This window comes from Sciurus vulgaris (assembly GCF_902686455.1).
Source record: "Sciurus vulgaris genome assembly, chromosome: 11".
Taxonomy (NCBI): domain Eukaryota; kingdom Metazoa; phylum Chordata; class Mammalia; order Rodentia; family Sciuridae; genus Sciurus; species Sciurus vulgaris.
In genome coordinates, this window is record NC_136472.1 from 80,240,530 (window position 1) to 80,262,788 (window position 22,259).

At 36.3% G+C, this 22,259-nt stretch overlaps 1 protein-coding gene across 1 annotated transcript in view; it reads left to right on the forward strand.

Moving 5' to 3' along the window:
• The window catches only part of DDIAS (DNA damage induced apoptosis suppressor), a 48,383-nt gene that overhangs the window by 5,952 nt on the left and 20,172 nt on the right, over window positions 1–22,259 (forward strand). The window contains exons 2-5 of the mRNA XM_079105568.1: window positions 2,020–2,145; window positions 8,453–8,614; window positions 9,544–9,661; window positions 10,678–13,257. Of these exons, the coding sequence (XP_078961694.1) occupies window positions 2,036–2,145; window positions 8,453–8,614; window positions 9,544–9,661; window positions 10,678–13,218 (2,931 nt within the window). The 5' untranslated portion in view covers window positions 2,020–2,035 and the 3' untranslated portion in view covers window positions 13,219–13,257. The remainder of the gene's footprint in view (window positions 1–2,019; window positions 2,146–8,452; window positions 8,615–9,543; window positions 9,662–10,677; window positions 13,258–22,259) is intronic.

Consider the following 22,259-nt stretch of genomic DNA (forward strand, 5'->3'; position numbering starts at 1 on the left):
GGAGATAGAAAGGAAATGCCTTTGTTGATATATATTCCATCATTTGTTGCATTTTAAGGAATCTGAGGTTTTAATAATAATGGCATTTTTGTGACTTTTTTCTTCCATTTCCTTTTATCAATATCACATATTACTACTTTATTCTTAGAAATTGCCATGTGACCTAAAAAAATAACAAAACCCAGGGAATACCTGCCTGCTTTTGGTAGAATTTTATATCCTAGTTGTGTATACCAAATCATTAATATATAAATGTTAGGTCGGTTTCAGGCGGCTGGAGGAGGGGGCAGGGCATCAGGCAGCCCCACTCGCCAAAGAATAACCCATCAGACGTCAACAGATAAACCCTAACATTATCTGCAACCGCCTGTCAGTCAGCAGAGCCCCCAGCCAGTCCCAGAAGGGCACAAGTCCCAGAAGGGCACAAGCCCCTGCAGGGCCTCCAACCAACCCCAGGAGGACACTAAACCCTCAAGCCTTCCCCCTACTATCCCAGTCTTTAAAACACTGCCCAGCTGATTTGTGCCCGGCTTCCCGGCCCTTTACTCTGGCGGCAGGTGAACCTCTTTCCAGTGCTGATCCCAAAAAAGCTTTTGTTCAGCCGCTCACGGTCTGACTCCTTTTTGTCCACCCGCATCAGACATCACAATAAGCCGGGAGGGGGGATTTTTAACTCTTTTTAATAACAGATCATCGATTTACGTGGGATTTTTTGTTGTTTTTATTTTTGCAAGTTTCCATCTATTTGCCTTGGGTGGCAATACTTTATTTTCACAAAAATACTGTTTTTACTGATGACAGTATTAATATCAGTGTAAGATCTCTTTCACATTTGACGTGGTGGTGCACATCTGTAATCCCCATAACTTAGGAGTCTGAGGCAGGAAAATTGTAAAGTTTGAGGCCAGCCTTGGCAACTTATTGAGACCCTCTGCGGCTTAGCAAGGCCCTGTCTTCAAAAAATTAATAAATAAGGAAAAAGAATTAGGGATGTAGCTGGTGGTAAAGAGCTCCTGGATTCAATCCCTATTCCCTGCACCCTCTCCCTTCCAAAGTTGCCACATTTATTTGTAATCATCTTATGAAGAGCTGTACCTGAAGGATTCCATTATGATTTTTAAACTGATGATTTCTACTTTGTCAGAATTTGCTGATGCAGTCTCAGAAACGGTTCCACTCATTTTCAGAACTGAAAGCTTTTACCATGTGTTGAATGAAGTTTATTATAGTTTTATCTCAAACATGTACAGAGACCTTTATTTCAGAGCATTTTTATACTGTAAATAAGCTAATCATGAAAAAATTGGTAAGCAAACTAACATTTGGATTTTAAAAGAAAAGGATCTTGCTATTTTATTATTTGCTTCTTCGATGTATTTTATACAAGGAATTTTAAAAAGTCACCTTGAGCTCTCCTTTGACCATGTAACAATTTGTTTTCTATTTACTAAGGCTAAGGTCCCTTTTTTCTCTTAAAACTGTATAAAACTATACACATTGAAATCTAATAAAGCAATTTTTCAACTGAAAAGAACCATTTTACACCAAATTAAGTTTCTTTAAAAGATTCATGTAGGGCAAGGTATGATAACACATGCCTTCCAAGCTACTTGAGAGGCCGAGACAGTAATTATTTGAACCCATGAGTTTGAGACCAGCCTGGGCAACAATAGGGAGACCCCATCTCAGGGAAAGAAAAAAAAAAAATCATGTAGTATACTTCCTATTAAAATGATAAACACAAGTTCTGTATCTTGTAAGGTGTGAAAGAGCTAAATGCATCTTTCTTAAATTTATTCAAGAATAATATTTGCTTAAGTCACTTTTAAATCTATTTTCTATTAATACTTTAAAATAGAAGAAAATATTTTTCCAATACATTGAGATTTTATCTTATTTTCAAAAGTATAACAGATGATAACTCTTGGCTAAGATTAGTTAAGTGATTTTCCTAAGAAATTAGCGTGGATAGATGATAAAAGGTTTACCATTCATTCCTGTGGCTATTTTGTTTTGTAGGCTACAGTGTGAACGCATGAATAGAAGAAAATTTCTTCTTGCCTCAGTAATTGCTCTTCAGAATTCAAGTTTTATATATCCATCGTGTCAAAGGTGCTTCTCTCGGATAATTTTTGTCTCCAAAAGGTAAAAATAAAGCCTATGAGCATGAGAGAGGAAATATAAGTATACACTGTAAACTTAACTTCTATGGCACAAGGGCAAATAAAGACTAAATTCATCATATGAGGACATTAGAGTCTCTCAGGGATTCTCAGGGCTTGGTTCTCATGTAAATCTCAGAACAGAAGTGGCCAGTAATCCAATTTTTAGAGAGAAGTTTCAAGTTACTGTGAAGTATACTAAGTACCTACCTCTGAAAAAAATAATAATAATAACTTCTCAGAGAGCAAGTCACAATCCTGGTGTAAAATCTTAGCCTACTTCTAGAATATCTCTGGGAATTAAGTAGGGTTTTTTTGTTTTTGCATGACCCCCAAATTATTTTTTAATACAAATAAGTAAATTCCTTGAAAATAGGCTCATACATGTTAAGTTTAGATTTGGGGATACTTGCATAGACTTTACTGGTTAAGTATTCCTAATCCAAAAGTCTGAAATCCATAATGCTCCAAAATCCAAAAGTTTTTGAATGCCATGTCAGTACTCAAAAATTTCAGCTTTTGGAGCATTTTTGGATTTTAGATTTTCTGATTAGGAATGCTCAACCTGTAGTAATTTTTATTGTTTAGCACTAGAATGGTGTTTGGCACAGAAGTCTTTATCATGTTAAATGCAGGCCAAGTATAGCTGGGAGCCTAAGATCCTTCTCTGATCTTTATTAAGTAGAATTGAGAAGTTAGATTTGAAGTTCTTCAAAAATACTTTCTGATGGCGATAAGATAAATATATCCAGTAAGTATCTAATAGTATATAAGTGAGAGTAGTGTGCCAGTAATATTATTTTTTAATTAATTTTTATTGGTTCATATTAGCTATATATAACACTAGAATTCATTTTGACATAATTACAATACATGGAATCTGATTTGCTTCAGTTCAGTCCCCGGTATTTACCCTTACCACCCCACCTCATTTTTATCAGATTTTTCGCTGCCATGACCAAAGGACCTAACAAGAACAATTAGAGGAGGAAAAGTTTATATGAGTTGCAGAGGCTGACTCCATTCTTTCGGGCTTTCACTGAGGCAGACTACCATGGTAGAAGAGTGTGGTGGAGGAAAGCAACTCAAAACATTGTTCCATTGAAAGCAGAGTGAGAAAGTTCTCTTCACCACAACAAAATATAAACATAAAGGCGCGTCCCCAGTGACATACCTCCTCAAGCCACACCCTACCTGCTTTCAGTTACCAGTTAATCCCTATGAGGGAATTAATTCACTGATTGTATTAAGGTTCTCACAACCTGATGATTTTACTTCTAGACCTTCTTGCATTGTTTCACACATGGGCCTTTGGAAGACACTTGCTGCAACCTGCCCAGCCACACCCTAGAAACCTGTAAGGGGCAATGGGGGTTTAAGAAAGACCCAATCACTTACAAAGAGAAAGCTGGGACCAGGTGGGACACAGACCTCTGATGGAGGAACAGTGACCCAGACCTAGCTCAGCACGTTTATTATATAGGGTCTCACAGTCAGGAAGTTAAAAGTATAGGGACATTGTTCTTTGTGCACTAAAAAGTTACAGAACTAGAAACATTTTTGTAGCTATTCTACTGTTACAATGCTAGGAACTTCCTGTCATTTCCTGCTGCACCCAAGAAGCCAACTGTCCAGAGTTTCTGCAAAGCAGACAGGCTTAAAGGTTGCAGCACTTGCAATATAATTGCAATTATCTTATTATACTCAGAATTCTCTATTGCCAGCAAGTGTCTGAGCTCAAGGTCAAGATTGTTATTGTTCCCTAGCTTGGCACGGAACTTCCTCATGCAGAGCTTTACCATAGCTCCTGAGCAATCTTGTCCTGCACCTTTGCACAGAATGTTCCCAGAGCAAAACGCAACCACAGTTCCAAAGCAGTCAAAGACCATGATCCAAGTCACTGCTCTCGACAGATACCTAATAGCTAAACCATAAAGCCTTCCAACCTCTCTTCCCCTTCCTCTACTGATCTTTTTTTTTTTTTTTTAATATTTTTTTAGTTGTTGATAGATCTTTAGTGTACTCATTTATATGCAGTGCTGAGAATTGAACCCAGTGCCTCACACATGCTAAACAAGCACTCTATCACTGAGCCACAACCCCAGCCCCATACTTTACTGATTTTTCTGCCAGGAATATTCTCAACTAGTCTTTTTCTCTAGTTAACATCAAATAGGGAGGTGGAGAAAGATTAGCAGTTCTAATTCACATCTAGGATCGAGGTCATCCTTGCAGTAGTTATCACTATTCCTTTATTTACCACTCAAGTTCTCATTTGTAAGCTCTGAGAGGAAGACCCTGTTTGTGTGATTCTTCATTAAATCCTTGGCATCCAGCCTAGGACTTAGTTCATAGAAAATGCTCAACAAATGTTTGTTAAATAAATGAATAAATGGCAGCATGATATTGTCTAGGTTGTCTTAGGGTCACCCATTTTCAGGCTTCTAACTATCATTTGAAGCAACTAAAAGCCACAGACTATTTGTCTTATTGAAATGTATTCTTAGAAGCAGCATGGTATAATGGAATGATTTCAGGCTTCTGATTTGTATGACTTTGGGCAAGATATTTAACTTCCGTGAGTCTATTTAGTAGAGGTAATGCACAGCAATCTCCTAATACATTTTATGACATAAGGATTTCCAAAATATTAATCATTGTTGTAAAAAAATCTCTAAGTATACTTTACCTATTGCAGTATATCATGATGATTAAAAGCATAATTCTCTATAAAGTCCCGGAGCCAGCGGTGAGCTCCGGCCCGCAGGCAGCTTCGGGGACCAGGACAGGGCAGCCAGGGACTTCCCCAAGCAGCCCTGCTCCCTCCAGCGGCAGGCACCTTTCAAGGCTAGCTTCTCAGAGCAGACTGCCCAATGAGAGCCTTTCCGCACAGAGCCAGCTCCAAGCCCTGGAACCAGTAGCGGGCTAGGGGCAGCTTTCTTTGGAAGCACTGCATTATCAAGTTCCTCCAAGACTTCAGGCTACTGAAGGCTGGGAGGTGATATACTGGAAATCTCCAGGGACACTATAAGCCAATAGAGGAAATCTGCAATATCTCAGAGTCCCACTGACATCTGACCAATATGAGAAAACTAGGGAAGAAAATGTCCCAAACAAACCTAGATACTATATCAATAAAATCCAATGACAGCACAGCAGAAGAAATGTCAGAAAGGGAGTTCAGAATGTACATAATTAAAACAATCATGGAAGCAAACAAGGAGATGAAAAAGCAAATGCAGGCATTGAAGGAGGAGATGAAAGAACAAAAGCAGGCATTAAATGATTGCACCAATCAACAGTTAGAAGAGCAAATACGGAAAGCAAGAGATCATTTCAATAAAGAGTTAGAGATACTGAAAAAAAAAAACACCAGAAATCCTTGAAATGAAGGAAACAATAAACCAAGTTAAAAACTCCATAGAAAGCATAACCAATAGGATAGAACACCTGGAAGACAGAATCTCAGACAACAAAGTTGACCAAACAGAGAAGATGGTAAGAAATCATGAACAGAATCTACAAGAATTATGGGATATCATGAAAAGGCCAAATTTAAGAATTATTGGGATTGAGGAAGGCACAGAGAAACAAACCAAAGGCATGAACAATCTATTCAATGAAATAATATCAGAAATTTTCCCAAATCTGAAGAATGAAATGGAAAATCAAGTTCAAGAGGCTTATAGGACTCCAAATATACAAAATTACAACAGACCCACACCAAGGCACATTACTATGAAAACACCTAACATACAAAATAAAGACAGAATTTTAAAGGCCACGAGAGAAAAGAATCAAATTACATTCAGGGGGAAACCAATAAGAATATCAGCAGATTTTTCAATCCAGACCCTAAAAGCTAGAAGGGCCTGGAACAACATTTACCAAGCCCTGAAAGAAAACGGATGCCAACCAAGAATTTTATACCCAGCAAAATTTACTTTCAGATTTGACAACGAAATAAGATCCTTCCATGATAAACAAAAGCTAAAGGAATTTACAAAAAGAAAGCCGGCATTACAGAACATTCTCAGCAAAATATTCCATGAGGAAGAGATGAAAAACAACGATGCAAATGAGCCACGGGAGGAACTAGCCTAAAGGAGTAACCAAATAAAGGAGAAACCAAATCATGTCAAAAAACAAAAATGAGTCCAATGACTAGGAATACAAATCATATCACAATAATAACCCTGAATGTTAATGGCCTGAACTCATCAATCAAAAGACATAGACTGGCAGATTGGATTAAAAAGAAAAATCCAACAATATGCTGCCTGCAAGAGACTCATGTCATAGAGATATCCATAGACTAAAGGTGAAAGGATGGGAAAAAACATACCATGCACATGGACACAGCAAAAAAGTTGGAGTATCCATCCTCATTTCAGATAATGTGGACTTCAAGCCAAAACTAGTCAGAAGGGATAAAGGAGGACATTTCATACTGCTTAAGGGAAGCATAAATCAGCAAGACATAACAATCATAAATATCTATGCCCCGAACATTGGCTCAGCCACATATGTCAAACAAATCCTTCTCAATTCCAGAAATCAAATAGACCACAACACAATAATACTAGGCGATTTTAACATACCTCTCTCACCACTGGATAGATCTTCCAAACACAAATTGAATAAAGAAACCATAGATCTCAATAACACAATCAACAATTTAGACTTAACGGACATATATAGAATATACCATCTAACAAAGAACGAATACACTTTCTTCTCAGCAGCACATGGATCCTTCTCTAAAATAGACCATATTTTATGCCACAAAGCTACTGTTAGCAAATACAAGAAGATAGAGATACTACCTTGTTCTCTATCAGATCATCAGTTATGTTTTATAAAAATGTGTTCTAGTTAACCATGTAGTGGGTTTATTATTTTTTAATGTATTAATGAAAAGATAAAATATGAACAATAAGAAATATAGATACTATGCATTATAGTGCAAAACACTTTTATGTTAATTATTTTAAGATTTACTAGGAATTTTACATTAGACCTCAATGCATTATTAATGCATAACCTTTAAAAAATTCTAATGCATATTTAAAACAATTTATTTCACTAGAGGTTGGTACTAATGAGAAGTGGTTTTATCCTCCTAGTGAGTCAGTTCCCTTTATTCTTTGACCAGCCTACAGCACAGACTCCAGAATATTTCAGTTCAGTTACATTAATTGATTAGTACAGATTCATCCTCAGTGTGACAAAAAAATAATTAGCGCCAATCTATGATGGTGAATCCAAAATACCTTATGTTAAGGCTTTGTTGGATAAGTTACTGGAGAGATAAGAATTTTATACTCCCTCTAGTGGCTGTCTGACAGCAGTCAAATTTATACAGCTATCTGTAATATTACTTTCTTTTTGTACTTTGTCTGTTTTAAACCAGATCACTAACAACATGAAGAAAAAACAAAGCTGTAGTATATTACCCATTACCATAATGTGTTGTAAAGGGTCAGTTTCCCAAACTTAGAACATAAAAAATGGAAATCAGAGTTATATTATTGCAAACTAGAAAAGAGGGAAATACTAAATAGAAGTATAATCACCACAATGTTGTTATTATTTTTTAATGTATTAATGAAAAGATATAATATGTTTAATACGAATCATAATATTATGAGGGAAAAAGCAGACCAGTACATTCGCTTGGCAAGACTTATTCTGTACTCTTCATTTAATTTTTCTCATTTTATCCTTCCTCAGGCCTTTACAGATAAGGTACTCCAGATTTCAGGAATATAGTAACTATCCCAAGAACAGACAGCAACAGTTACACTTTATGTATACTTTTTGACTAGAAAGCCTTAGACCACAATTGCACATTGTCATGAAAATGAGTTAAATCCCCTGGGTTTTCCTATATCTAATTTTTGTAATCTGATCAGTTTTAATATATTCCAGTGGATTAAAGACAGTAAGATGAATGCAATTAGTTAAGTACTTTAGGTATATATATTTAAAGATTACGTGTTAGTCGTATCCTCTCTCATGTGTACACACACAGTTATCATTAGTTTCCTATCAGTTTGGTATGCATTTCTGTCAGTTTGGTACTGCTTAATTTGAATCACCAAAGCTAGCTATTAGGAACAGAGATTCAAAACAAGTTGATCATAAGTAGTTAAAGAAGAATGAATGTAAATTACTAGTAGTACTTCTGTGAGAACTATTATTTAAAATTTTTACTTTTCTTGGTTTTTGTCATATGAAAAAAATATTTAATGAAAATTTCTATACTCCTTTTTTCCCCCACTCTTTAGGTCTAGTTGTCCAAAATGTGGCTGTACTAGTGAAGCTGAAAATGCCAATTATAGGTATAAACTCTCCTTGAAAGTTGCAGAATCAAACAAATTATATGCTATTACTGTATTTGGAAGCTGCTTAGATACATTTTTTGGTCTGACTGCCACTGGTTTGCACAGGTAAGAATATTTAAAGCATTTTTCTGACTGCTCCTTTAGTCTGCCAATAGAATATGAAGATAAGTGTTTTAAGGTAAGGTAGTATACTTAATAAAAAGATAATTTTTTAACCTCAGATCATCATTTTCCTTAAAAGATACTCAAGTGAGAAAAGGAAGATACTTATCCCAGAAGTCTATATACCATATTAATGTTATACCAGGTTTCTTTCATTCAGGATAACTAAGCTATTAATTAAAGTATTAAATTATAAAACTAATCCAAGATAGAGAAACTTAGATAAGAAAATAAATTAATTTCAAACTGAAGGATGATCCATATTGAGGTTAATATTCAGGTGTTAAAGGACCTATGAGGCAGGAGAAACTATTTGAGGGAATATTTGCATATCAGAAGTTGAAATTTTGTCATTTCTTTCATTTGCTTTATAACTTCATCTGCATAGACCTACAAAAACATAATTCTGAAAAAGGAAGATTTGTGTAAGCAACTGAACATTTGCCCTTTGCTTACCCCTACCCCCAATCACTTGTCAGAAGAAATCTATTCCATGTTTTATAATTGAGGGCAAACTGATTTAGAAAAAGGGGCACTAGAGGGACCATAGCCAGAATTGTCAGGGAAGAGGAAAGGCTGGTACCCCCCACTGTTGCCTCTGTCTTTCCCTAGTATAATTACTGGACCTGGTGATTAGACAAATACATGCTTTATTCACACTGGATACATTGGAGTTTTGTAGGGTTTTTACTTTGTCTTTCTATATTATGGGAAAACTATAGAGAACAAAATGCTTAGGTCATAAAGCTACTGGTTTTTTCAGTATGTAACTGTAGTTTCCAGCCACGTTTTCAGACCAATTGTGTCTTCTAATGTTATTGCAAATTATAATCTCCAAGTTCTTTTCTTTACATTTTTTATTTTCTTTCTAGGTACATTCAGGATCATAATAAGATCCCGGAAACACTGGGGAGTGATATAACTCAGAGCCTGTTAACTGAAGCTGTGGAAACTTGTTTTGTTGGACAAAGCTTTATTTTTGGAGTGACGGTAATTGATACTTTCTTTTCTTTTTAGAATTTTGTTGTAGTGAAATGCTTTGAATTTTCTAAATAGTTTTTAGGAGTTATATAAATTTGAAGGCCTGTAGAAGCACTTTATACTGTATAAATATAGCCTATAGAAGATCTGTTTAAACATCATATGTTACAACTTCCTCTTTCAAATGACAGTAAAGCACAGTTCAAATGCTTTCAGAAGTTTAGAAATTTATTATGAATTCAGAAAACTCTTAGGTGTTTTGTATTTATTTCACTCTCAAAATTTTCTCAAATTATATGGTAAGACTTTCATCAGTGTTCTAGTTTTAAATTCTATCATATGTATAAGGAGAAGGAGGGAACAACATTAAAGGCAAAGTATCTCAGTGTTGATAAGACCATTAAAAAGAATGGTCTTAAATAATTATAAAAGAACCTGTAGAAGGAGTAAAAGAATGAACGGACTCAGAAGGAGTAATGTACTGTCTTAACTACAACCGAAGGGAACAAAGAGAAATTTTGTCAACACTGGAATCAGGAGTTTAAAAGAAGGAATAGAGCACTCTACAACTGAGCAGTGAGAAATACCCAGAAAAAATAAAACCAAGAGATACAGAGCTTTACTTTGTTAAAATCTTGGGTTTGACTCTTCTCTTTTCTTCCTCTTTTTTTCTCTCCCAAATAGAGTGGTAGCTAACATTTATTAAACAACTCATGCTAAACAGTAATTCTCTGTTTTATTCTTGTTTAATAAATGAGAAAACTAAGGCTTAGGGAGGTTAAATAAGTTGCTCAAAGCTCTAACACTGCTAGTAAATCCTGGAACTAGGATTTGAAGAAAAATCTTTCTATTCCAAAGTTTATTCCTTTTGTATGTTCTATTCTGATTGGAACACTATAGGAAGTGAAAATAGAGGGGGTAAGGGTTATATTTGTATCTGCTTTAACCTTTTAAGTCCCTGTTTATTATTTGAGCCAAAGGAGGAACACTTTATTTTCATTTTAATTTATTTACTTCTTTCACAGAATTTTGAAAAACAATATGGAAATGGTTCAGATTCTAGTAACTTTTTACCACAGTGCCATGGCTACAAAGGAGAAGTCAGAGCACTAGTAGCTTGCCAGATTCTTCTACCAGACCCCCATGTTGCAGGCTTCACTGTCATCGACTACTTTCATCAGCTTTTGCAGACTTCCAATTTCAGGAAACTTCAGTGTGCCTTCCAGGAACCTAATAGTCACTTACTTGCTTTAGATCATTCAAATAGTGATCTCAGCAGCATAAATGGCTCTGACAGCACTACATATTTTTCAGAGCCCCACAGCCGAGATAATTTTACAAGATTCTGGCAGCCATCACTTGAACTTACTTCCATTGTTTCACCACTAACAGATAATGATGATTTCTCAGCTTCAGAACAAAGCGTAACCATTGGTACTCTTCATCAAAACCGGAAGTGCCGCTCCTTTGCAAAGATTTCTGGTTCTAGCAATTGCTGTGATCCCATTCAGGGTTCATGGAGCCTCATTTCATATATGGATAAAAAGAGTACAGCAGAAAAGTCGAATGAAGAACTTGACTTTCAGGCTAATCAACTGAGTGCAGTTCATAGCAATTGTGAAATTGGAGTCACTGATTTTAATTTAGTCCCTTTGAAAATACAAGAACTCCATGAGTCAAGTAATGCAGAATCCTTCCACAGTGCAGTGAAAATTAAAAATAGTTATTCTCAGAGTGAGCTATACTGTTATCCACATAATAATGTAAATACCACCACTAGCCTTCAAGATATACCAGCATATTGTCCATCTTCATCATTTAGACCTGGGGAGAGAGCTAGCAATTCCCATGATTGTGACCCTATGATTTGGGATGATCTGCCATTCTCTGAAAGCCTGAACAAATTTCTAGCAGTTGTTGAAAGTGAGATTACTATTACCCAAACAGACACCAGGAATAAGAAACATGATGTAGATAATAACACCAGTAAATTCTATACAGACCACAGCAGGTTATATGTGACCCCCCAGAGAACTGCTGGAACCCTGCATACACCACCTATAGTTTTAAGATCAAAACACGCAGTCAAAACACACTGTAGCAAAGATAACTTCTTTTCCAACTGTGAAGCAAATCTAAGTCCTGTTATTCAAAAGGAGACAGAATCAAATAACTCAGCAGAGGTTGTCTCTAGAAGCAGTAATAGAAGAGATACTTCAGAATATTTTCTCCTGGACCCTTATCTTTCAACTCTGCTTCCATCTTCAAAAGATTTAGAAACAACAGTTAAAAAGACTATCAGAATTCTACCACAGAAGGATGAAATTTCACTTAGGCCCGATACTTTAGAGAATGACCATTTTTATCTCAGTATCAAATATTTTAGTGGAGAAAAGTCACTTTCAGAAGTGAATGAAAAGTTGACAGCTTCATGTTCTAAAAAATACAATGATGTTTCTGATGTTTGCAAATTAGAAAACAAACGACTTTATAGGTGGCCAAAGAACCAAGGTGACAGTTTTACAGTTTGTAAGAAACTTACATATCCTTTAGAAACTCTTTGTAATAGTACAGATACATTGAAAGAAACGCCTTTTGGACATATTGATAATAACTTAACACAAATCTATTCTCCTGATCATGAAGGTAGCTACAATGCGTCTGCTGATCTCTTTGATGATATTGCTAAAGATGTGGCCATTGCAACAGAAATTATCCAAAAACCACAGGATATTTTGTTACAGTGTGAAACATCTTTGACAGAAAATCATCTTGCAGAGCCTGATTTTTCAGGAAGATCACTTTCTGAAAATTCTAGCCAGACTTCACAAAAATTACCCTTACAAAGCACATCTACCTCTAAGTATCTGAGAACATACTCTCCTCTGCCTCATTTTCAGTCAGATTCAGAATGTGACCTTGAAGATAGCCAAGACTTTGTTCCATGTTCACAGTCAACTCCAGTTATAGGATTCCACCAAAGAATTCATGGGAGAAATGAAGCTTTCCACAAATTGCCTGCCTTGTATTCAGATCTTGATGCTAACCATGAAAAAATAAGGATTTCTCCTGAAAATGACAAACAGCAAGCCATCCCAAGCTGTTCAAAACACATGAAAATACGTAGCAAAAAATTCAGAAGCCCTATTATATCTAGTATTACACAGTCAGAGATGTTCAACAACTGTAATATTGCTGAGTGTCTTGAAACTGATATTGATGAATGGGTCCCTCCTACCCCAAAAAATGATTCGCTTGGATTCCAAGTCATGGGTCTAAGAAAGTGCTTTACTGCCCATAATTCTCCTGACCAAAAAGAGTTACCAAGAAAGAAATTAAAACATGTCAAGCAAAGAACTGATATATTTTTAGTTAAGAAAAAGTCAAAGAATATGTTTACAGAAATAGTTGCAAAACAGAAAACTCCTGAATATAACTGTAAACAGCCAGGCTGGATTTCCAAAGAGTCAATTCTCGGACATGATTTTTTTTCGGAAATCAAATGTTGCCTTCCATCTGAAGTGTCTGAAACTAAAAGTACTTGGTCACCTGAATTGTTTTCATAAAAAGTCACCTGAACTCAATTCTTCAACTGTTAAATAAAGGTAAATCTGTTTGGAAACTTTTTCCTCCAGTGGCATGGAAAGCATTCTTTACAGTTTGACCACTCTGAGAAAAGTAAATAAAGGAACTGTACTGGGTCTTTTAAAATGTAAAGGCATATTTTCCCCAGTGTTTTATTGGGCACTTTATCTTGTGCTGATAATAGCATGGAATATTGTTAATTTTGCTTTTTAAAAGTATTTGTTACAATCACATGTACAGCCAGAAATAAAACCTTTGCAAACCAAACAAAATCTTAATTGTTCAGCTGAGATCAGGTATTTTCTGATCTGAGATTTGTAATGGGTATTACACACATAGATGTTGTGTTGGGAGCATGAAATAGAAGTGGTTAACCTAGCAAACGTTTGAGAGCCTTAACCTAATCAATGCATTAGTCACTTGAATGGATTAACTGGGTGGTAACTACAGGCAGGTATTGTGTGGCTGGAGGAGGTAAGTCACTGGAGGCATCCCTTTGGAATATAGATTTTGTCTGTGGTGAGCAGAGCTCTCTACTTCCTGGTGCCATGTCCTGAGCCACTTTTTTCTACCATGCTTTTCCACCATGATGTTCTGCCTCACCTTGAACCCAGAGCAATGGAGCCCACTACCTATGGACTGAGACCTCTTAAACTGTGAGCCCTAAATAAACTTTTTCTCCTCTGAAACTGTTCTTGTTAGGTCTTTTGATCACAGTGGCAGAAAAGCTGACTAAAACAGTTTCCTTTGTCATTTCTCACAGAAAATGATTCCAAACCTTCACACTCTTTATGCCACCAAGCTATTGCTAGTCTTTTCTCACTTCATGACGGGTATTGAGATCACTTGGTATTCTCTCAACTTCCCACACCATACCTACAATTTTCTATATCTGTAGTCTCCCATAAGTTCTTTCCTGTAGTGTAAGAAAATGATGAGCACCATCTTGGTACTAATCTTTTTGTACTGTTATACAATTACATTCATCTTTCTTGGGATCTTATACCAGATATTCCCTCCTTGCTCACCTACCCCCTAGCTTTTTATTTTGATAATTTGAAATAGAACAGCTAAAAGAATACTACAATGATACAGCATTAGATAATCATACCATCTATTCAATTATTTTAAAATCTGCCTTTTCTATATGCATATTTCCTTTCTCTGTATATATATGTATACATGTGCATATGTATAAAATTATATATATATATATATATACACAAGTATATATGTTTTTGGTGGACTGTTTAAAGATAAGCTGCAGATAGGACTTTTTATCCCCAAATAGTTCTGCATTAATTTTCTTAGAAAGGCTTCTCTCTTTAGCCACAGAATTATCACATTCCTTATTTTAATTTGATCTCTGAACTTCCTCTATTTCTAAGATATGTTTTCATGGTTTCTGATTTCTCTTAATTTCTGCTCTTTAATCAGGTATCACCATAGGACAATTTTTTTTCAAAGCCTTTGTCTCATTTAATTAAAAATATTTTAAAAATTTATGAGCCCAAGTAGAGTGGTTTATCAGTGAAGATTTAGAGTAATGAGTAGAAAAGAGGTGCTTTTTTTATTTGTAGATGACCCAATGCCTTTATTTTATTTATTCATTTTATGTGGTGGTGAGGGTCAAACCAGGTACCTCACCTGTGCTAGGCAAATGCTCTACCACTGAACCACAACCCCAGCCCAAAAAGAGGTACATGTTTATTGTCTAATCTGTGTGTGCAATAATTCTTAATAAACAGACATCTCCAGAACTAGGAACTATTTTGTTCTTTTTGTTACATGCAAATTTCATATCTCCCTCTGCAATAAGAGTAGTAATACTGTTAGGATTCACAATGCCATTACTCTTCAGAACCTGTTGGTATTGAACTGTATAGTTCTGCAGTTCCCCAATACCATTATTTAATGCTGATTACATTGTTTATGATGGTGCATTCATTGTACAACTGATAATACTGTCTTGCAATGAATCTCTCAAAGTGAATTAACTATATGTCACTAATGATTACAGAAAATGCAAGTTGTACCCAGAGTATGCAGGAAAGTGAGTATTTCATCTTCTGGTCATATATTTATTATTTGGGCTTTTGTAACATAAGCACTGGACACATTCCAGCTATTCCTTCTCAAACTTTTTAAGCTATAATCTGCGTTCCTAGACTGATCTCTTTCAGTGTTTGCAAGAGGCCTGTGGGTGGAGCAAGAAGAATGGTTTCCTTTGTGCAAGGAATGTCCATTCCTCCGTCAGGATGGCTTAAGCCCAGACCCAACACAATATTATCAGTTGAAAACAAGAAAGGACATTGGAAACCCACTAGCATTATGGAATAACAGTTTCAAAGGGTCAGGCTGTGATATGGAGTCCTCAGACCTAGGAAACAGATTCAGGAACTCTGTGGCTCAGTTCACATTTCATTCTGCCTGGTCCATGTTCACCACAGGGCAATCAGAAATCCTCTATGCTCACAGGGAACCCATTCACCATATCCCAACTCTATACAGGAGTACATGCTAATAGGACCTTCTCAACCAAGTGTGCATGATGCTCTGTGACCACAAATCCCTGTCTGACAAGGCTGAGGCATCTCTCACCTTGCAGAACATCGTGACAACTCCACCAGTATCACGCAGGGCACTCAGATTTTGAGCCTGGCAGGTGGAAGAAGATGCAAGATGCAGTAGGATAAAGACATGCTTTATTTAGTCCACAGTGGTAACAATTTGCAGCTTCAGATCTAGCCCCCAGCCAGTTCCATTTTTGTCCCCTTTTTAACCCCTAGTCTTTTCCATAGGCCCTTTTTATGTGCAGGCCAAAGAAGGCATACTGCCAACAGGTTGCATGAGGGGACTCAAGCTCACAAGTTAATGTTTATGACCTTGAGTATATATGCTGAATCAATGTTTCTGTTTTTGACTTACCATAATATAGCCAGTTCTCAGCCCTGACTACACTAAAAACGGCCCACCAGAAGCCTCAGGAAGGGAGCCTAACTATAGCCCTTTTCAGCCTGCCCCAACAGGTGAAGTGACGCCCTCCTGAAATCCTAACTATAGAAGCTGAAGAAGAAGGGTTGCAAATTTAAGGGCAGCTTTGACAACTCGGCAAGTCTCAAAATAAAAATCAAAAGGGCTAGAGACACAGCTCAATGATATAGTACTTGTATAGTATATGCAAGGCCCTGGTTTCAATTCTTAGTACCAAAAAAAAAACAGTCCTCAAAGGACACAAGCACGGTTTGACACAAGATATAAAATCTACAGGAAATAGTATAAGGAGCTGCCACGACCCTCACAGATCAGAATCCATGCACAGGCCCCCCACAACTCAATTCCATCCATCAACATTACCTTGAATACACATTGTGCCCAACATGAGAAGTCACCTAAATGTGTCAACTCCATCCTGGCAACCCAATTGTATGCCATATTGTGAAAGAAATAGTGCATCAGCCGGTGGGAGAGATCTACTCTTCAGACCTAAGATAATTTCATAGGCACAAGTCCCACACCTTCTAAGGGTTTTTGATACATAACCAACATGATGCAGTATGTTGGCAGTTTCTCAAATGGGAGAAATTATACTGTCCCAGGCACAATACTGAGACTTGGAAAATTTCAAGGGAGGTACTTAAGGTAACCAGATTCTATATGGGACCATGTCTGGCCTTAGTTAAAGAGGAAAATTTAGAAAACATTGAGAAAAGCACTCCAAAGCACAAGCCTCCTGAAGAATGGAGTCCTTGACAGTGTCCCTGCTTACCCAAGTCTCCAGGGTACTTTCTGATCATTCCTCCTTATTGCCCTGGACAACCTCCTTTATGCCTGTTTTAAAAGATGACACCTCTTAGTGTTCTATTATTGGTTTTTTTCTACATTTAATCCCTGGTTGAATTCATCCATTTATCTACAGTTACCAGTCATTGGCTATTTAATTCAAATTCTGTCTTCTATCTAGACTTTCTCTGGAGACCAAACTTGTATGTTAGGTTTCTTTAGTCTTCATTTAGGTGAAAAATTTTGTAATTTCTATGTGGTTTCTTTGATTTGTGAATGATTTACAAACTCACTCTCTCTCACTCTCTCTATCTCTCTCCCTCTCCCTCTCCCTCTCCCTCTCTCTCTCTCTCTCTCTCTCTCTCTCTCTCTCTCTCTCTCTCGTGTATGTGTGTGTGTGCACACATGCACAGAGTGGTTTACTGGAGATTGAACCTAGGGCCTCACACATGCTAGTCAAGCACTCTGAGCTATGTCCCCACCCCTTTTTATTTTATTGGAAACAAGGTCTTGCTAATTGCCCAGACTGGCCTTGAACTTACAGACTTAATGCCTCAGCCTCCAGAGTAACCAGGATTATAGGTGTGTGTACCACTGTGCCCACTTGGCCTGAAATTTTCAATTCTCCTGCCTCAGCCTCCCAGGTAGCTGAGATTATAGGCATCTACCACACCTGACTACAAATATGCTTCTTAATTTCCAGCACAATGGATTTATTCTAGTTATCTCTTTGTGATAACTAGATCTCTTTGTTATGATTTCTCCCTACTTCTCTGCCAATTACTGAAAAGGATGTTAAAATCTCTCTCTGACTATAAATGTGTTTCTCCTTTTGGTTCTTTCAATTTTGTCTTTCTTGGTGCTGTGTTATTAGGCACAAATTAAATCTTATATCTCCCACATGTATCTTGCTTATTTCATCATGAAAGTCCCTTTTCATCACAGTGTTTTTTGCTCTAACAGCTAATTGTTATTACTATACTACATTAGCTTAGTTTGGATCTGTATTTGCAATAGGTTATTTTTTGTCTCTCTATGTCTTCTTGTCTTAGGTGTGTTAAAAACTCTTATAGTTGGGTTTGGATTTCTTTTCCAGTTTGACAATCTCTGTCCTTTAACTGGAGCATTTAGTCTATTAACATTATAATCATTAAAATAGGTTTGGGTTTATAGCTACCATCTTCATACTTCAGATTTTATATACTTTCTTTTTCAGTTGATTATTTTTTGTATTCCTGGGGGGGGGGGGGGGGCGGGGAGTTTTTCCTTCTTAGTTTGAGAGTTAAATGCTATTTCTTTTGTTTTTATCCTAGGAATTACAACTTATAAACTTATCAAAGTATAAAGCTTCTAGTCAATACTTATAACCCTTTCCCAAAGACCTCATGCCTTTTTTATTCCATTGACCCTTCTCTCGAATCATTTTTCATGAAATTTAATTCTACATTTTTAACTCTACAAGGTATTAGTTTCTGTGGTCACTTTTTTTGGGATTTTTGTTTGTTTTTAGAATTGCTCTCATTTTTATGATTTTCTTTGTTCTTCATTCAATTTATTTCACATTCCAGACCCTCTATCACTTTACTTTGGCCTGAAATATATCCTTTAGAATTTCTTTTGTCATGGTTCTCTTAATGCCATATTTCTTGATTATTATGCCAGTTCTTGATTATTTACTTGATTGTGCTACTCATTCATCTAAAACTGTTTCTATTTTGCCCTGTTTAATCAGCTTTTTCACCGCTGTGACTTAAAGACCCAAGGAAAACAACCGTAGAGGAGAAAGAGTTTATTTGGGAGCTCACAGTTTCAGAGATCTCAATCTATAGCTGGCAGGATCCATTCCTCAGGGCTCAAGGTAAGGCTGAACATCATGGCAGAAGAGTGTGGCAGAGGGAAGCAGCTCACATGATCAGGAAACAGTAACTCCACTCACCGGATACAAAATATATACCCCAAAGCCATGCCCCCCGGTGACCCACTTCCTTCCATACTCTACCCACTCAGTTAATCCCTATCAGAAGATTAATTCACTAATTGGGTTAAGACTTTCACAACCCAATAGTTTCCTCTAAACCTTCTTGCATTGTCTCCCACAAAGCAAGAGCTTTAGAGGGACACCTCACTTCAAGCCATGTCATTGTCCTCAATCTTATAACTGTTTCTCCAGGTGTAGAAGTCTAGGCTGGAAGTCATTTTCTTTCATTTCACAATATCATTCCATTGTCTTCTGGCTGTCATTGCTGTTGGGACATCAGCTTTCTATCTAATTGCATTTTCTCTGAAAGTAATCTGAAATTTTTCTTTTTTGGATGTTTTTATTCTCCTTGTCTTTAGTGTTTCTTAGTTCTACTAGTGATGTATTGAGATAGAAATATCTTTTATTAATTGTTCTTGATTTATTAAGCTTACTGAGTCTGTAGATGAATACATTTTATCAATCATGGCAAAATGCTTAAGCATCTTTTCAAATATTGCCTCTATCCCATTATGTTCCTCTTCTGGTTCTAGAATTCCAATTAAACAGTAAATTATAGGTTCTTCAATATCTATCTTAATATTTTCCTTATATTTCATCTTTACATCTGTTTGCTTTGTTCTTCAGTTCTTCTTTGACCTGTTCAACTGTGTCGAAACTACTTTTCCACCTATTGATTATTTCAAAAATTATATATTTCATTTCTAAAGCTAAAATTGTATCTTTTCAAATCCGCATCACATTTGAAGGTTTACTTCTACCTGTATATATTTTTCAAGTCTGTCTATTAATGCTTTAAACACAGTAACATTGCTAGTCTATATTCATTCTTAATAGGCCTATATGTCATATTATTTTTCTCCTAGATTTAGTCTAACTGTACTATTTTTCTTTGGGAAATATTTACAAGAAGTCTTTGAGGACTCAGAAGGTGTTTTCTGTGGAGGATTTCCATTTGTTTCTGCCAAGTGCCTGGAAACACTATCAGTCTGTAATTACCTTAAATTAAGTTCACAACTTGAGGGGTTTTCAAATCCACCAACAAGTGAATTTGTATTGCTAAACTATACAGGGATCTTCTCCTACTTTGGGTTTACATCTGATTCACCCTAACTGAGAATTTCCTAAAGTTATTAAATTCCTTACCAAGAGCGAGTTCTGGGCTTTAATCTTCTGTCCCTCATACCTCACAATATGATTGGGTTAAGATTATTACCTGAACATTTTGTTCGTATTTTATGACTGAATCATTTGTAAATATATCACAGTGTATGGCCTGCCATGAATTATCATTAAGTTAATAAATATCCCAGGATTTGCACTCTTTTGGGGATGATTAAAAAAAAAAAAAAATCCACCCCCAAAATTTCTAGCTTCTTTTATTAACCTGTTGAAATAATTGCTGAATTTGTAAATATTGTACCTCATCAATTCCTTAGCATTTTAGAACTGGAGAGAACCTTGGAAATATTTGTGAAGCAGTGAATCTTATCTATGGACTGTTCATTTAAATCACCAGGGGATCTTTTATTTTGGTTTTTTTGTTTGTGTACAGAATATTGCTGGAAAAATATGCAAAAAATGAGAAAAAAGTCAAGTTGACACTTTAATAAATATATACAAGTGGTTCATGATATTTTTTCATTGTAGTACCTTAAAAACTAGTACCTTCAGATGATGTTAGAAAACCAATTGTTGGCCAGTGGCTTCAACTATGTGATTAATTAAGGTCAAACATAGACTAGGTGGGACTGCAGTGTTTTTCTCTATCACTTGCTTCTCAGCCTGAAGTAATTTGTGATGTGATTAGAGAAAATTACTCCCAGGGAGAGAAATTCACCTGTAAAATACTTCACCTTTCCTCTTAAGAGAATCCAGTCTGTTTGCTGCAGTTCCCTTTAGGTGCTAAGTTGAAGTGCATGACCACTTGGCCCTGCTTCCTTCACAGACTGAAGCACTTTCTGCTAACTAGAGTCACTAGCTCTGCCAAGAAAATTCATGATATGCAAAAACCCAGGCTTTACCAGCAGTCTTTTGTGTTAAGTAACTCTAAGGGCTAAGCCAGGTTGGTAGATACAGTGGTACTCATAATCAGATCTGGGGTGTACATATACTGGCTATTGATTATGACCCCAGTAATTAAAAATCAGCCAAACTCTGGGGATGTAGCTCAGTAGTGGAGTACTTGCACAAGGCCCTGGGTTTAATCCCTAGTACCAAAAAAAAAAGAAGAAGAAGAAAGGAAGAAAAATCATGAAAATGGATGTTATCCAAGATGATTAAAACAAAGCCTTCAAACTAGCAGTGGCTGGAGAAGAATTTATCCATGCTTAAAAACTTAAGGTATGTATTCCATTGAACCTTAAAACCGATTTCCTTTTTCAGGGCATTCAGTTTGGCTGCCAGCAGATTAGGAAAGTGATTGAAGGCAATTTGAACAAATATTAATTTGAACAACTGAGTAGAGTAAATGTTTAGGTTACCTGTAGTCAAAATGCCTTTGATACTATGACTCTTCTTCCTTCATCTTGGAGTACTTATTTCTTTTTTTTTTTTTTTTTGGAGTATTTATTTCTTATAAAACATAGGGCAAGTGAAATGGTGACACTGATATTAAACCTAAAACTGAGTAGCCCAGTTAGCCTAATTAACTAGATGCCATCCCTCAGTTGCCTGCCAAAAGACTAATTTTTATTTTATGCATGTAATATTACTTTTGATTGCCTATCATATGACAGACACAATGGCACTTTACCTATATTATTTCATATCCTGTTATTAACCTCAATTTAGAAAAGAAAAACTATGAGGCACAAAAGTAAAGTAATTTGTTCAAGGTCACAATCAATATAACGTAGAGCTAGTGTTGTAATCACTTGTGTAATAAATATTAACTGCCTACTGTAATGTCCATTATGATTCCTTGTAATAAAACCTGATTGTATTCAGGGTGACAATAAGACTTGTCAAAAGACTATATTTCCCAGCCTCCATTGCAGGCAAAGTTCTAGCAAGAGAGAGATAATTGGAAATGTTGCATGAAACTTCTAAGTTAAAATGAAAGGGTTAGACTCTTCTTCCCTAATGCGGGACTGGAACAGGGACATAGACAGGATGACTAGAACTCTAGCTGCCATCTCAGACTCCAAGGTGACCTTAAAAGAGAGGTCAGAGTGAGAGAGAGCCTGAGGACAATGACAAAACCATGAAACCATAGTACTAGTCTCAGGCTACCAACCTCTCAACTTCTTTCACAAGAAA